The following is a 15,553-nucleotide window of genomic DNA, read 5'->3' on the forward strand; positions in this document are numbered from 1 at the left end:
TCACCGCACATGACACAAACTCTTTATAAATGAACCAATTTGTTACAAACCACTAAAATCATAACCCATGTTTTATATATTGCAGTTGTTTTTTTATGTAATTATCACATGGATGAATACTTGATTATGAATTTTCAAATTTCTTGCAACTAAAGTTACATTTTTTTTGTTTTCAGTCATTGATAAAAAGCTGAAATATAAGCTGAAAAATAATATTGAAATATTAGCTGATTTTTTTTGCTATAGCTAACTGAAATAAGGTTCAAGCTGAAGTACTTAAATTTCTAAGAATAAATAAATAAATAAAGTAATGCTAATTATAAATATCTAAAAATATGAATACTATTTTATTAAAACTGTAAATATGAAAACAAATAAATAATAAATATTTTACACATTGATCTTGTACCACTCTGTGTTCACTTTTCTTGCATAATAAAATTATTTCAGCTGTAATGAGTATTTATTTGGTAACTAATTGTGTAATAAGTGTGACAAGCTACTCATTAGCGCAAAATAAAACCCTTGAAAAGACAATCCCATCTTGTATTAAAGGATAAGTTCACTTCCAGAGCAAAAATTTACAGATAATTATTAATTTACTCACCCACTTGTTCATGTCTTTCTTTCTTCAGTCGTAAAGAAATTGTTTTTTGAGGAAAACATTTCAGGAATATTCTTCATATAGTGGACTTCAATGGAGCCCACGAGTTTGAGCTTCCAAAATGCAGATCAAATGCAGCTTCGAAGGGCTCTAAACGATCCCAGCTGAGGAAGAAGGGTCTTATCTAGTGAAACGATTATCCGTTTTCTAAAAAATATTATATTTAACTTCAAATGCTCATCTTGTCTAGCTCTGCGTGAACTCATCTCATTTTCTTCACCTTCAAAATCATCCTACATCACAGTTTTACCTTTTTTTGTAAAGGCCATTGATCTTCTTTGCACATTCACTTTGTAAACACCTGGTCGGTGCTTCTACAGCGATGTAGGACGATTTTGAAGTTGGAGGAGAAAATGAGATGGGAGTTTTTCGACATACCCTAACTGTATTGAACTGAGTTCACGCAGACCTAGACAAGATGTGCATTTGAGGTTAAGAAGTATATAAATTGTCAATTTGTTTAGAAAATGACCAATCGTTTTGCTAGATAAGACCCTTCTTCCTCAGCTGGGATCATTTAGAGCCCTTTGAATCTGCATTTAAACTGCATTTTGCAAGTTCAAACTCGCGGGCATCATAGAAGACCACTATATGGAGAGAAATCCTGAAATGTTTTCCTCAAGAAAACATAATTTCTTATTGACTGAAGAAAAAAAGACATGAACATCTTGGACGACGAAGGGGTGAGTAAATTATCTGTAAATTTTTGTTCTGGAAGTGAACTTCTCCTTTAACCTGAAGGGGTTTATTTTCCAATAATGGGCAGCTTATGTATTGAACATTTGTCTGGCATAAGTCCATTGTAGATTTTCTCATTAGTAATTATTTCTTCCCTTTCTTAGTGGTTCACCTTGGTTGACACCTCTACAGGACGGGTTCATCTCAAACTGGAGTGGCTGACGCTAGAAGCCAACACAGAAAGACTGGAAGAGGTCTTGTAACACCTTACATACACAGAACACAGGGGATTTTGTTGAAATGGGTGTGCTTTGATCAACACACATGCAGACAGTGTGTTGATCTGCTCCACCCGTTAACCAATCCTAGGAATCTTCAAACACGTTTAGAGATTGAAAGCTTGCTTTGCACACTTGGCAAACAAAGCGACTACAAACAGAATTTCTTGCAGTTGGTTTGCTCCTCCCATCCTTTGCACTCAGTCTATGATTCTCTCTCTCTGTCAGGTTCTGAAGAGAAATGAAAGTGTGGTGAGTAAAACAGCAAAGCCGCCCTCAGCAGCCATCTTGGCAGTGTATCTGGACAAGGCTGAGGCACTTCCTGTGAGTAATACTCTCACATCCTCTTCCTGCTGCACTCTTTGTTCTCTCTCATACCACACACACTATAAAATCTCCCCACAGGTGAGATAAATCTGGCTAAAACCTGCCATTGGGGCCATCTGGATATATAATTGACTGGAAAAAATATTCATAAAATAGATATTTGAAAAAGTATTAAAATGAAATAAGGCTCTTATTTGAAAAAGTTTAAGACTGCATTTATTTGCTCAAAAATGTTAAAATATTTTTATAATTTCAAAAAAGCGTTTAATATTTTAATATATTTTAATATGTAATTTATTCTTGTGATGCGCAGCTAAATTTTCAGCATCATTACTCCAGTCTTCAGTGTCACACGATTCTTCAGAAATCATTCTAATATACTGATTTGCTGCTCAAGAAACATTCCTGATTATTTTCAATGATGAATACAGTTGTGCTGCTTCATATTTTTGTGAAAACTATGATAAAATTTTAAATGGTAGTGTACGTGGGTCTGATTTTCCTGTCTTTGTATCTGAAAAGGAAGTGAACTCTGAACTTACCCTACTTTGTGGGCAAGCCAACGGCCTCTTTAAGGAGAAATGCTTAATAAACATACTAAATAATGTCTCAGTGAAGGCAGAAATGTTTCTGTTAGAGTTCTGGGATAAAAAAACATCATTAGCTCAGTATAACAAGCAGTAGTCAAAGGAAAGCCCCACCTTGATCGAAAAAACAAACGCGTGTGTGTGTGATTGCCTCTGGTTACCCACAACCTGCCATTTCCCTTTTGTGCTTGGCAGGAGACTTGTAGACGCCCACTCTGAAACAGAGTGAAAACAGGACTGCTGCCATGTCTACAGAAACTATTAGGTGTAACACTAGATAACATATCTTCACTAATTTGGCTCATAACCTTTATAGAGCACTTTGTGAAAGCCCTTGCACCGTTTCCCGCATCCAGAATATTTTAACCAGAAGTGCAAGGACAAACGAGTTTACTTAGGGGAACACACTGATACTTAAAACTCTTGAAATAAGTACACATTTGCGTCAATTGGACGTCCCAGTGCACTCAAGCTTACAGTGCTGCGGTCTGGAGGATTTAACAAGGATGTGCTGGTTTCATTGCAAGTTGCTGTTGGTGATCAGAGATTATAATTAGACTAGTTCCTTGGTTCTTAAGCACATTTGTGTCTATAGTAATGCACTGACAAAAATGAGAAAACTCAGTGAGAAATCAGGTACTGTCAGTATATGTACTGCATTTGACAAAGAACTTAATTCTTGGCCATCAGTAAATTGCATTTTATCATATGTGACCCTGGACCACAAAACCAGTCTTAAGTAGCGCGGGTATATTTGTAGAAATAGCCTTTTATGCCAAAAATTATTAGGATATTAAGTAAAGATCATGTTTCATGAAGATATTTTGTAAATTTCCTACCATAAATATATCAGAACTTAATTTTTCATTAGTAATATGCATTGCTAAGAACTTCATTTGGACAACTCTAAAGGTGATTTTCTCAGTATTTAGATTTTTTTTTGCACCCTCAGATTCCAGATTTTCAAGTAGTTGTTTTCAAATCTCAGCCAAATATTGTCCTATCCTAACAAACCGTACATCAATGGAAAGCTTATTTATTCAGATGATGTATAAATCTCAATTTCAAAAATGTGATCCTTCGACTGGTTTTGTGGTCCTGAATCACATATTAATGTAGTATAATTTCATAATAATGCATTCATGTAGTATAAATATAGTAGTATTTCATAATAAAACGTATAGTGTGTAAACACGAGTATTAAAACATGAGTGTTTTCTCTTGATGTTCAGATGAAGGTGTACAGTATTTTGAGTGTGTAACCATAAGATGCATGTTTTTAAAAAATTAGATAAAAAAAATTAATTAGTACTTTTATGGAGCAGAGATGCATTAAATTGTTCAAAAGTAACAGTAAAGCCAGTTACAGTGTAAGACAAGATTTCTGTTTCAAATAAACTCTGTTCTTTTCGGCAAAGAATCCTGTTTCCTCAAAAATGCAATGTAGTGCAACTGTTTACAACTTTGATAATAAAAATAATTTTTTTCTTGAGCAGCAAATCAGCATATTAGAATGATTTCTGAAGGATCATGTGACACTGAAAACTGGAGTAATGATGCTGAAAATTCAGCTTTGGATCATAGAAATAAATTACGTTTTAAAATATATTCAAATAGAAAACTGTTATTTGAAATTGTAATAATATTCTACAATATTACTGTTTTTACCATATTTTTGATTAAGTATTACAGATACCAAACTTGGTGTATAGGATTGCTTACTAACTGTATTTGTCTAAAGTTGAATACGATTTAGTGAAATAGTTAAATAGAGTTATATTAATACAAAATGATGAAAGAACTACAATTAGTTTGTTTTTAAGTGTATTTGTACCTGCTTCTGTTTTCAGCTGAAAAAAGGCAATAAGGACCCCAATCCGATTGTTCAAGTCTCAGTGGAAGATGTTACCCGTGACAGCCGGGTAAGATACACACTTTACATGTGCCAACAAAAGCTTCCTATGTGACCCATTCTTCTCGCTCACTTATTTCCCTTCTTCCAGATTTGCTGGAATACGGTGAACCCCCAGTGGGAAGACGCTTTCACTTTCTTCATCAAAGATCCAAGCAAACAGGACATTAGCATACAGGTATGCTAACATCATCTGCTCTGTTTACACTTGAAATTAACATACATCTGATCTGTTTAGACACTGTCAGCTCTAAGTACAGGTGTAAACGGGGCTCAGATGTGAATACTGACAGTATTTGTTTCCAAATGTGACCCTGGACCACAAAACCAGTCATAAGGGTCAATTTTTTGAAATTGAGATTTATATATCTGAATAATATATATATATATATAGCTGAATAAATAGCTTTCCATTGATGTATGGTTTGATAGGTTAGGACAATATTTGGCCGAGATTTGAAAACAACTATTTGAAAATCTGGAGTGTGCAAAAAAAAAATCAAAATAGTGAGAAAATCGCCTTTAACGTTGTCCAAATGTAGTTTTTAGCAATGCATATTACTAATCAGAAATTAAGTTTTGATATATTTACAATAGGAAATGTGCAAAATATCTTTATGGAACGTAATCTTTACTTAATATCCTAATATTTTTTGCCATAAAAGAAAAATCTATAACTTATACATATACATATACATATACATATACAATGTATTTTTTCCTATTTCTACAAATATACCCGTGCTACTTAATACTGGTTTTGTGGTCCAGGGTTACAAATTTGAGTTCACATTCATGTTACTTAAGACATTTTTTCATCTCTTTCAGGTGAAGGATAATGACCGTGTTCAGGTTTTGGGAAAACTGTCCATTCCTATTTCCCGTCTTCTCTCTTGTCAAGATCTGACTTTGAAGGAGTGGTTTAATCTGGAGAATTCTGGTCCAGAGAGCCGCATTCACATCAACACAGTGCTCAGGGTAAATTCATCTGACATACGATGTGCAAGCTTGAGTGCGCAATATATTGCATATAGACTAACATAAAAATATATATTAAAAAGAGTAATATTGTAAAATGTTATTATAATATAAAATAAGTGTTTTCTATTGGAATATATTTTAAAATTCAATTTATTTCTGTGTTGCAAAGCTGAATTTTCAGCATCATTACTCTTCAGTGTCACATGATCCTTCGGAAATCATTCTAATATGCTGATTTACTGCTCAAAAAATATGTATTATTATAATCAGTGTTGTACTGCTTCATATTTTAATGCCATTAATTTGAAATAGAAATCCTTTGTAACATTTTGGATGTCTTTAATGTCACTTTTAATCAATTTAATGCCTTTTTGATGAATAAAAGTATGAGATTGTATAGATTTCAAATGCATTATATTTGAAAAAAGAGTCTCATTTTGATTTCATGTAATTTCCTGTAGGTGCTCTGGTTCGATGAAGTTGCTGCAGCTTCGTCTCTCCTCTCCAGTGACCCTTTTTCAAAGAGCTCTGCTTCACGTCCTCAGACGACGACGCCCCATTCCAGCTTCGCCACTGAGGTGCGCTGATCTGATCCTTTAGTCAGCTCTATCTATGCTATTAAAAATGCATTGCATTAGATTTACAAGTATGATATGTTCTGAGTCATCCTTTGATGGTTTGATCGATCGTAACCAACCCTAAAATCTGCTCTTTGTTCCTGTAGGGGATGCTGCGTGTTCACCTCGTGGAGGGTCAAAATTTGGTGGCAAAGGACAACATGATGGGTGGGATGGTGAAGGGCAAGAGCGACCCGTATGTCAAGATCCAAATCGGAGGTGAAACCTTTAAAAGTCACGTGATCAAGGAGAACCTCAACCCCACCTGGAACGAGATGTATGAGGTGGGAATGCTGGGAAATACACTATGGCTATATCTGGAATGGCATGCTACCATACTACTTACATTTAGTATGTATATTCAAAATTATCTTTAGGCATGAAGTCATTTGCCAAAAATGTGCTGTATACAATCAGAGCAGACTTCATTGAATATTGTATCGCACAATACATTGCTCAACTCAAGTTGACCTTTTATTTCCAGAAGGACAAATGAAACTGAAATGAATTTAAACCGCAATAAACTTTTTTAGACTGCTGAAGTCATTTTCATAAAAACTTGAATTATAAATATTAAATAACCATATTTATTTCCAAAAATGATAACTGGATATGACATTGAATTAAATATAGATAGTATATTTAATATATTTATATTTATTTGTTTTAAAAACATACTATGGTCATGTGACAGTGTTTAAAATATTTTTATGTATTTTTGCATATTGCATACCCTTCACAATGCAATTCAAAAGGCTTTACAAGCTTATAGAAACAATACTAAAAGTCTACAATTAACTATAAAAATAACCATTGCATGTCAGCTGTTATTTAAAAAAATAAATAAATAAATAACAAAAAATTATTATTATTATTATTTTTAAATTGAGTAGTCTGTATATAGTAAATATCAAATTATTCCCTATGCAAGTGTTCAAAATAGGACTATTAATCGCATACAAAGTAAAAGTTTGAGTTTGCCTGTACTGTGTGTACTGTGTAATTATTATGTATATATAAATACACACAAATTAATGTACATATTTAAGAGAGATGTGTTATGCACAAAATATTTGTATTTATATATAATATAAATTATATAAAAATTATAATAAATACATATACTTGTAAATATTTCTTAAATATATACACGAATGTGTTTGCATTTACATATACATAACATTACACACAACACACACACATATATTAAGCAAACTCAAACTTTTATTTTATATACAATTAATCATTTGACAGCCCTAGTTTAAAAGATTTATTTAGATTTTTTTTAATAAATTAAAATACTGCTAAAATAATTTGTAAACCCTACAATAGTGTATAACTATCTAACAAAATATAAAAATAAGTAATCGCTAAATATATATAAAAAATAAAAATGTAAAAAATATATAATATAAAAAATAAATGAATTTGTGTACAATTTAATTATTTTACTATTTTTTAATAAAAATATTAGTTTGTATACAGAACATACTGCAAAATATACAATGCAAGTGTCCAAAGCATTTACCTGTGGGACTTTTCCTTAATTAAGATGCAGAATCTGTACCAAATGAGTATTTTTAACTTTTTTATTTCCCATTATTATCCTTAAGGTGGTTTTGACACAGCTTCCTGGTCAGGAGTTGACGTTGGAAGTTTTTGATAAGGACATGGACATGAAAGATGACTTTATGGGCAGGTATGACGGCTGTCTTCAGTATAATCCATAATAACTCTTAGCATTATTTCGGCATGTATTAAGCATGTATTGTTTTTCTTTTAGGCTGAAGATGAATCTAAGTGATATAATCAGCTCTCAATACATTAACGAGGTGAGTATATGTACATCAGAAGTAATACGTCTGAAAATAAGCTGTATTAATATACTGACACATATGCTTTTGTGCTTCAGTGGTTTACTCTGAGCGACGTTAAGCGTGGTCGTGTTCATCTCGCTCTGGAATGGCTGCCCACTGTAACAACACCAGAGAAACTAGAGCAGGTGAGCTCAATCATCTATTGTCCTTGTTTAATCTCTATCTGTGTTGAAAATGCATTGATAAAACTGATTAACCGGGTGTTTTTTCGTCAGGTGTTGCAATACCAGTCAAAGAGCTCATACCTGAATAAAGCAGTGCCGACTGCCGCTCTCCTGTTTGTGTATGTGGAGCGTGCACATGAACTTCCTGTGAGTATCACACAAATTGCATCTCTTTAATATGTTAATATCTCAGTTGTTTAGAGCAAATCAGATTTTTTTCCTGAGAAGTCTTCAGTAATCTTGCAAAGTGTAACTGCTTGTGTTTGCAAGTATGCAATCAGAAGTCTGAAACATTTATGACAATGAGCTGAATTGAGTTAAATCTTTTTTTTCTCTGTGTGTTTAGTTGAAGAAGAGTGGAAAGGAGCCTAAAGTTGGAGCTGAGCTGATTCTGAGAGGAACTTCTCATAAAACCACTGTGAGAAACTGTGTTGTTTTTACACCGATACTGTTGAGTTCGTTAATTAATGATGTGTGGCTACAGTTGATTTTTTCTTTATTTGTCACTGTGTGCTGTAGGTCTCTGACCGCACCAGCTCTCCCCAGTGGGATGAGGCATTTCACTTCCTGGTTCGAGATCCGCTGAATGAAGACCTTGTTGTGAAGGTAAGAGAATGCAAATACCACATTTTTATGTTTTACAACTATATTATTTGGATTGCAGCACAACTTACAACCTCTATATCTCACTTTTTCTTTGCAGTTGTCCCACAACTGGGACTTCTCTCTGGGATCTGTCGTGATTCCCATCAAAGAGCTTCTGTCTGAACCAGATCTGATGCTGGACCAGTGGCTCAATCTGGATGGAGCATCACCTCAGAGTCAGATTCTGCTCAGAGCTCAGATGAAGGTAAAAACACATGCATACATATACTGTATTTTTTTTAAAGCTTTAAAAGAAGTCAGTAATATTGTAAAATATTATTACAATTTAAAATCACTGTTTTCTATTTGAATATATTTTAAAATGTAATTTATTCCTGTGATGACATGCTGAATTATCAGCAGCCATTACTCTTACTCTCTCCTTACTCTCTGCTTAATATATATATATATTTTTTTGTGGAAAACATCATGCTTTTGTTTTATTTTATTTTTTGTTTTATTTTTTTATTTTAATTAATTAATTATTTTATTTTATTTATTTTGTTGTATTTTTTATTTTATTATTTTAATTAATTAATTATATTATTTTGGATGATAAATAGAAAGTTCAAAAGAGCAGCATTTATTTGAAATGGAAAACTTTTATAACATTATGAACATTTTTAATATCACTATTATAATATTATGATCAATTTAATGCCATTTCTGTATTAGTTTCTTTCACACAGTTTTTATTAAGTCTTTATTTGCCTTTGCACAATTTAATGCCTTGAAAAGATCATAAATCAGTGCAGAAACTAAAGTTGCGGCACTAAATCTTGCATCCACTGCAAAAATGAATGTCTTCCCTAGTATTTTTGTATTCCTATTTAAATATCTACAAATTCTTAAATCAAGATTGAGATGCAAAATGAAGAAATAAAGTCTTGTTTTCTTAGAAAAAAAAAACTTAAATAAGTGAGTTTACGCCTAAAACAAGAACAAATATCTGTCAGTGATGTAAAAAAAATTACTTTTTCGTTTGAATTTTTTTTTTTCTGAGCACACTGGAAAATATTTGTTCATGTTTTAATCATAAACCTGCTTCGTTTTGATAAATTTCACAGAAGACAAGACTTCTTATCTCATGTCTTGTCGCTTCTCATGTAAATGCATCTTGATTTAAAAATTCTAATTATTCAGTAAAACATTTAATAAAATTAATCCTTTAAAATAATTATTACATTTTTGTTTACTTGGTCTTAAAAAAAGTCCAAAAATGTTTACATTTAAATTTAAAAACCTTTTTTTTTTCAGTTTTTTTAAAAGTTTGAGCAGCTTGTACATTCTGCAAAATATCACTTAAAAATTAGTTTAAAAAAAATTAAAAATTACAAAAGTATGTGATGATGTTAGCTTGTTAGCTTGAATTGTGCCTTTGAAGTGTTTTGTACTTGATGTGATGTTTTCTTTATGTTGTAGATTCTTTGTCCTAAAGAGACGGAGAGCTCTGAAGACCAAGAAGAACCGAAACGTCGTGACTCGTCCAGCATTAGAAGAGAACAGGAGGAGGAATTAGTGCAGAAGTGAGAGAAGGAGAATTTCAAGTCATAGACCCCTTAAACATATCCTGATTAATAATATTTAATAAACAGTGCCTTAAAATGAAGTTCTTATTTAATATAAACAGATCTGCAGAACTGATGTTTCCTTCATAATTTCTCGACTGTTAATAAAAATAGTAACAAATAATAATAATATCATAAACAGATGTATTTAAGTAAGTGTGTTTATTTATTGATTATAGTCATCTGTTAAGTGTATTTATTGATATTTATTGATTGATGTTTAAGATAAACAATGTTTGCTGTTCACATTGTTGCATGTTCTGTAACTCTTTGGCTTAAGAGAGAAAAGACAATAAACTTTCTTTGACTTTGACGTGTGTGTGTCTGTGTTTGTTTGGGGGGTTTTAGGTCTAGTATTGAGGAGGTCCCGCCATCTCCTGTCAGCAGGACTTCCTCCGTGTCGGTCCCAGAAGAGGAGGAAGTCCCAGAGGTCACGGAGGTCACAGAGGTCCCAGAAGTTTTCAGTTCGGATGACCTTCGACCTTTGCACACCAGCCCTGATCCCAGTTTCGCTACCGAGGTGAGAAATGTTAAGATGGATTGTGGACTGTTGATACGGCTTATAAATGCAATCATACTAACATAGTGGGGTGATTTAATATTTTTAGGGTGTGCTTCGCCTTCACCTGCTGGAAGCTGAAGATCTGGTAGCGAAGGACAACATGATGGGTGGGATGGTGAAGGGCAAGAGCGACCCGTATGTCAAGATCCATATCGGAGACACGGTCTTTAAGAGTCACGTGATCAAGGAGAATCTCAACCCCACCTGGAACGAGATGTATGAGGTGCGTTTAGGTCCTCAGATGTTGTTTTACTTGATGTTAAACATGGTTGTAAAAGTAATATCATGTGTTCAATGCTTTTTCCAGCTGGTTCTGACCTCCAAGTCGACCGCTGATGTCCTTGTGGAGGTTTTCGACAAGGATGTGGACAAAGATGACTTCTTAGGGAGGTGTGTGGCAGTGGTGTTATTGATAAGTAAAACTATAAAAACCTTTGCTTTTATAGAAATAAAACTGAAATAAAACAAATATTAAATGAAAAATTTAAAGTGTTTAGTTGAAGTGCTAAAATTACTTTAAAATATATATATTATATCCAAATAAAATAGAATATAAACACGTGTCTGTGTGTTATGTAAGACAGTATTTTACAGCATGAAAATGCAAAATTAACATAAAAATGTATATACATTTCTACAATATCAATATAAACGCTAATTTAAACCATATATTACTAATGTGTTGTATGTATGTTTACATGACGCTTGTCCATGTTATGTAATAGATGTTTGGATATTAATTTTGCTTGGCCACAGGGTGAAAATCAGCTTACAGGAGATCATTCAGTCCCATCTGACTGACAAAGTGAGTGATTCATCACTGATATCTTTCCTCGTTCTCTTTAAATGTTCCGATTTTGAACAATTTAGACGTGTTGAATTTTAGTTTTGCAAATTTTATTGTGTTTTCTTTCTCTGTGTCAGTGGTTTTCTCTGAGTGATGTCAAACATGGACGTGTTCATATGATTCTGGAGTGGCTTCCCACAGTAACACAACCTGACAGACTACAAAAGGTCATTATATTATATTATATTATATTATATGTGACCCTGGAACACAAAACCAGTTATAAGGGTAAATGTTTTTGAAATTGAGATTTATGCATCACATGAAATCTGCATAGTTTGTTAGGATTGGACAATATTTGGCTGAAACACAACTATTTGAAAATCTTTAATCTGAGGGTGCAAAAAAAATCTAAATACTGGGAAAATTGCCTTCAAAGTTGTCCAAATGAAGTTCTTAGCAATGCATATTACTAATCAAAAATTATGTTTTGATATATTTACGGTAGGAAATTTACAAAATATCTTCATGGAACATGATCTTTGCTTAATATCCTAATGGTTTTTGGCATAAAAGAAAAATCAATCCTTTTGACCCATACAATATATTTTTGGCTACTCCTACAAATACACCCATGCTACTTTGTTTTGTGGTACAGAGTCACATATTATATTATATTATACTAGATTAGATTATACAGATTTATGCATGATGTTTTTTGAGTTTTAAATGTAGTATAGTCTGTATGCAAAACATCTAGACCTTTTTCAACGGATTTATTTTTTGTACCTCCTGAAATTTTTGATTTTGACGGTCAGTAAAAATAATTAACTGAAATTGAAAAATAATAAATTTAGAGACTAAATTTGTATGATCACAGTAAAGTGTTATATTGATGGTTAAATTTTAAAATAATTTTAAAATATTATTTTTAATATATTTATGTAATTTAATTGTCTGTTTTTGTAGTTTGTAGTGCTTTTTAATTTTCTTTTTGAGATTTGTGCTGTATGCATACAAAGTGTCAAGATTAGCTTGTCTTTGAGAATGCATTAATGAATAATACATTGAATTACTCATTTTGCATGTAAGATCAGGATAAATTGTTACATTTGATGTCATGATTTTAAAATTAAATAATTAAATATGTTATTTAAATGCATTTATTATTTATGTTTTAGTATGTTTAATGTAAATGTATTTTGGACAGTTTAATTTGGTGTTAGAATATATTTTCTTGCTTTCTCCACATCAGGCTCTGCAGTTGCAGTCAGAGCATTCGTACCTGAACAAATCTGTGCCGTCAGCCGCTCTGTTCTTCATCCTCTTGGAGAGAGCTCACAACCTTCCGGTACGTCTTACACACATTATCACATACAAATACAGTTTTACTCTATACTTTTTATAATACTGTGTCATGTGTGCAGATGAAGAAGAGTGGAAAAGAGCCTAAAGCTGCTGCAGAGCTGGTGTTAGGTGACATTTCTCACAAAACCAAGGTGGGAACCAAGGTTGTGCCTTTTGTAAAGATTCATTTTAGTTTCAATTTCTGACTCTTAATATAAGCAACATTATTTGCTGATCTGTTTAAAGGTGTGCGAGCGCTCCACGTCTCCCGAGTGGAGTGAAGCTTTTCACTTCCGGGTTCACAACCCTACAGAGGAGATTCTTATTGTAAAGGTAAAATAGATGGAGTTTAGATATTTAGATATTTGGTTGTTTGATGTTTGATGTTATATAATTTATCTAAACCTATTTTAAATAGCATTTTAATTATCCTTTTATACTTACCATGCTTGCTGCTTTTATTATATATTACATCAATTATTTATATTATGTATAATATAGTAATTAATTGTTATTTTTAGTATTATTTCATATATATATATATATATATATATATATATATATATATATATATAATTTATTTAAATTTAAATTATTTTTTAAATAAAAACAATATATATAACAATACTACTACTACTAACAATAATAATAACAATAATGATAATATTGATAATGATGATGATGATGACTAAAATTGTAATAATTTTAAGTTTTTATAATTTATTTAAATTTGAATTAATAAACATATTTTAAATATAAATATGAATAATAATAATAATAGTAATAATTAGTAATAATTATTATTATTTAAATAGAATTTATGTAAAACACATATTAAGAACACTATATTTGGTTGTTTGATGTTATATAATTTATCTACAACTATTTTAAATAGCATTTTAATTATCCTTTTATACTTACTATGCTTGCTGCTTTTATTATACATTACATCAATTATTTATATTATATATAATATAGTAATTGTCATTTTTAGTATTATTTCATATATATATATATATATATAATTTATTTAAATTTAAATTAATTTTTAAATAAAAACAATATATATAACAATACTACTACTACTATGATGACTATAATTGTAATAAATTTTACGTTTTTATAATTTCTTTAAATTTGAATAAACATATATTTTAAATATAAATATAAAAAATAATAATAGTAATAATTATTATTATTTAAATACATAGAATTGATGTAGAACACATATTGAGAAACTATAATAAATATTTGTACTTCTAATGTATTATTAGTTTATTATTATCTAATTATTTGTATTATCCGTAATGATATTATTTAATATTCATGATAATATTCATGTCATATTATTATTTGTAACACAGCTGGACCATTTAGAAAATGACAACTAGTTACAGGATCTAAAATGTACATTAATATACATTTTAACTTGAATTTTCGATATTGATATAGCCCATGAACGCCTTGTGCATCAAAGTCCCTTATATTTTTGTAATAAACAATCATAATGGATTTTATTATCTTTGCTCATCTTTTTCTCTTGTTTCTTTGTAGCTTTCAAGTGCCTTTGAGCAGCCCTTAGGGTCTGTGGTTCTACCAGTCAGAGAGCTGCTTTCAAAACCAGATCTGCTGATGGACCAGTGGTTTAGTCTGGATGGAGCAGGTCCTGACAGTCAGATCCTGCTGAGGGCACAACTTAAGGTCAAACAATGATTCCTAATGCTTTTTCTAAATTGTAATAATTTACTAAATACAGTCAAATTGGCATTTCAGTTCATAAAATAAAAAACAAATGCCTAAATAGCTCTACTTTAATATCAGATTTTGGACTCAAGTTTGGATACAAGTGCCCTTCATCGTAAAAAGCCTGTTGTTGAAGAAGAGCATTCGATGGCTGAACAGCATGAAGAAAAAGCACCGGTTCCTGTTGAACACCCACAAGCTGCAGTCAGTAAGGAGCCTGAGAAGAAAACGCAGCCTACAAAAGGGTTCGATTGTTTTGTTATGATTACTGGTTTCATAAATGTCATATAGTTTTATTTTGAAAACTAAACCAGACTGGTTGTGTTTGTGACCACCAGGGTCAGTGAACTAGCAGCCTTTACTTTACCAGTACCCGTATCACAGCCTGAAGAACATCACACGCCATCTGTCCCGAAAACACAGCCTGACACTGAGGTTAGTTTGTGTGTGTGTATGTGTGTACTTCCTTGTATATTTTGGGGACAAATTTGTATCCAAAAGAGAGCAAAACCTGACAAAATCTCCTAAAGCCTCCCTTAGGGGACGTCCTCATTTGTAAAACTGGTATAAAAATAAAGTAAACAAAGTTTTTTTTTTGAAACTGTAAAAATGCAGAAAGTTTTCTGTGAGGGGTCGGGCTAGGTCTTGGTTTTCTGTATATAAAGCAATAGAAGTCTAAGTAATGTCCCCATTTAGATAGCTAAGTAAACGTGTGTGTGTCTGTGTGTGTATATATAAAGCATAACTCACTTAAAAGATTTTATTTTAATTAATTATTAATTTATTTTATATAATATTTCATTTTAAAATAATGAA

General features: G+C 31.7%; 1 protein-coding gene across 2 annotated transcripts in view; it reads left to right on the top strand.

Annotated features, from left to right (window-relative positions):
• The window catches only part of esyt1b (extended synaptotagmin-like protein 1b), a 31,572-nt gene that overhangs the window by 7,949 nt on the left and 8,070 nt on the right, over window positions 1-15,553 (top strand). Inside the window, exons 12-37 of one of the 2 annotated variants that reach the window (XM_051113559.1) lie at window positions 1,507-1,596; window positions 1,849-1,944; window positions 4,385-4,456; window positions 4,538-4,624; window positions 5,275-5,424; window positions 5,889-6,005; window positions 6,152-6,328; window positions 7,658-7,743; window positions 7,828-7,876; window positions 7,957-8,046; window positions 8,137-8,232; window positions 8,432-8,503; window positions 8,605-8,691; window positions 8,789-8,935; window positions 10,153-10,256; window positions 10,647-10,818; window positions 10,907-11,083; window positions 11,168-11,250; window positions 11,617-11,665; window positions 11,785-11,874; window positions 12,903-12,998; window positions 13,075-13,146; window positions 13,241-13,327; window positions 14,549-14,695; window positions 14,816-14,982; window positions 15,076-15,172. In XM_051113559.1, the coding sequence (XP_050969516.1) occupies window positions 1,507-1,596; window positions 1,849-1,944; window positions 4,385-4,456; window positions 4,538-4,624; window positions 5,275-5,424; window positions 5,889-6,005; window positions 6,152-6,328; window positions 7,658-7,743; window positions 7,828-7,876; window positions 7,957-8,046; window positions 8,137-8,232; window positions 8,432-8,503; window positions 8,605-8,691; window positions 8,789-8,935; window positions 10,153-10,256; window positions 10,647-10,818; window positions 10,907-11,083; window positions 11,168-11,250; window positions 11,617-11,665; window positions 11,785-11,874; window positions 12,903-12,998; window positions 13,075-13,146; window positions 13,241-13,327; window positions 14,549-14,695; window positions 14,816-14,982; window positions 15,076-15,172 (2,757 nt within the window). The remainder of the gene's footprint in view (window positions 1-1,506; window positions 1,597-1,848; window positions 1,945-4,384; window positions 4,457-4,537; window positions 4,625-5,274; window positions 5,425-5,888; window positions 6,006-6,151; window positions 6,329-7,657; window positions 7,744-7,827; window positions 7,877-7,956; window positions 8,047-8,136; window positions 8,233-8,431; window positions 8,504-8,604; window positions 8,692-8,788; window positions 8,936-10,152; window positions 10,257-10,646; window positions 10,819-10,906; window positions 11,084-11,167; window positions 11,251-11,616; window positions 11,666-11,784; window positions 11,875-12,902; window positions 12,999-13,074; window positions 13,147-13,240; window positions 13,328-14,548; window positions 14,696-14,815; window positions 14,983-15,075; window positions 15,173-15,553) is intronic. The other variant, XM_051113560.1, reaches the window with a different exon arrangement.

The sequence above is a fragment of the Labeo rohita genome, chromosome 6, assembly GCF_022985175.1.
Source record: "Labeo rohita strain BAU-BD-2019 chromosome 6, IGBB_LRoh.1.0, whole genome shotgun sequence".
Classification (NCBI taxonomy): domain Eukaryota; kingdom Metazoa; phylum Chordata; class Actinopteri; order Cypriniformes; family Cyprinidae; genus Labeo; species Labeo rohita.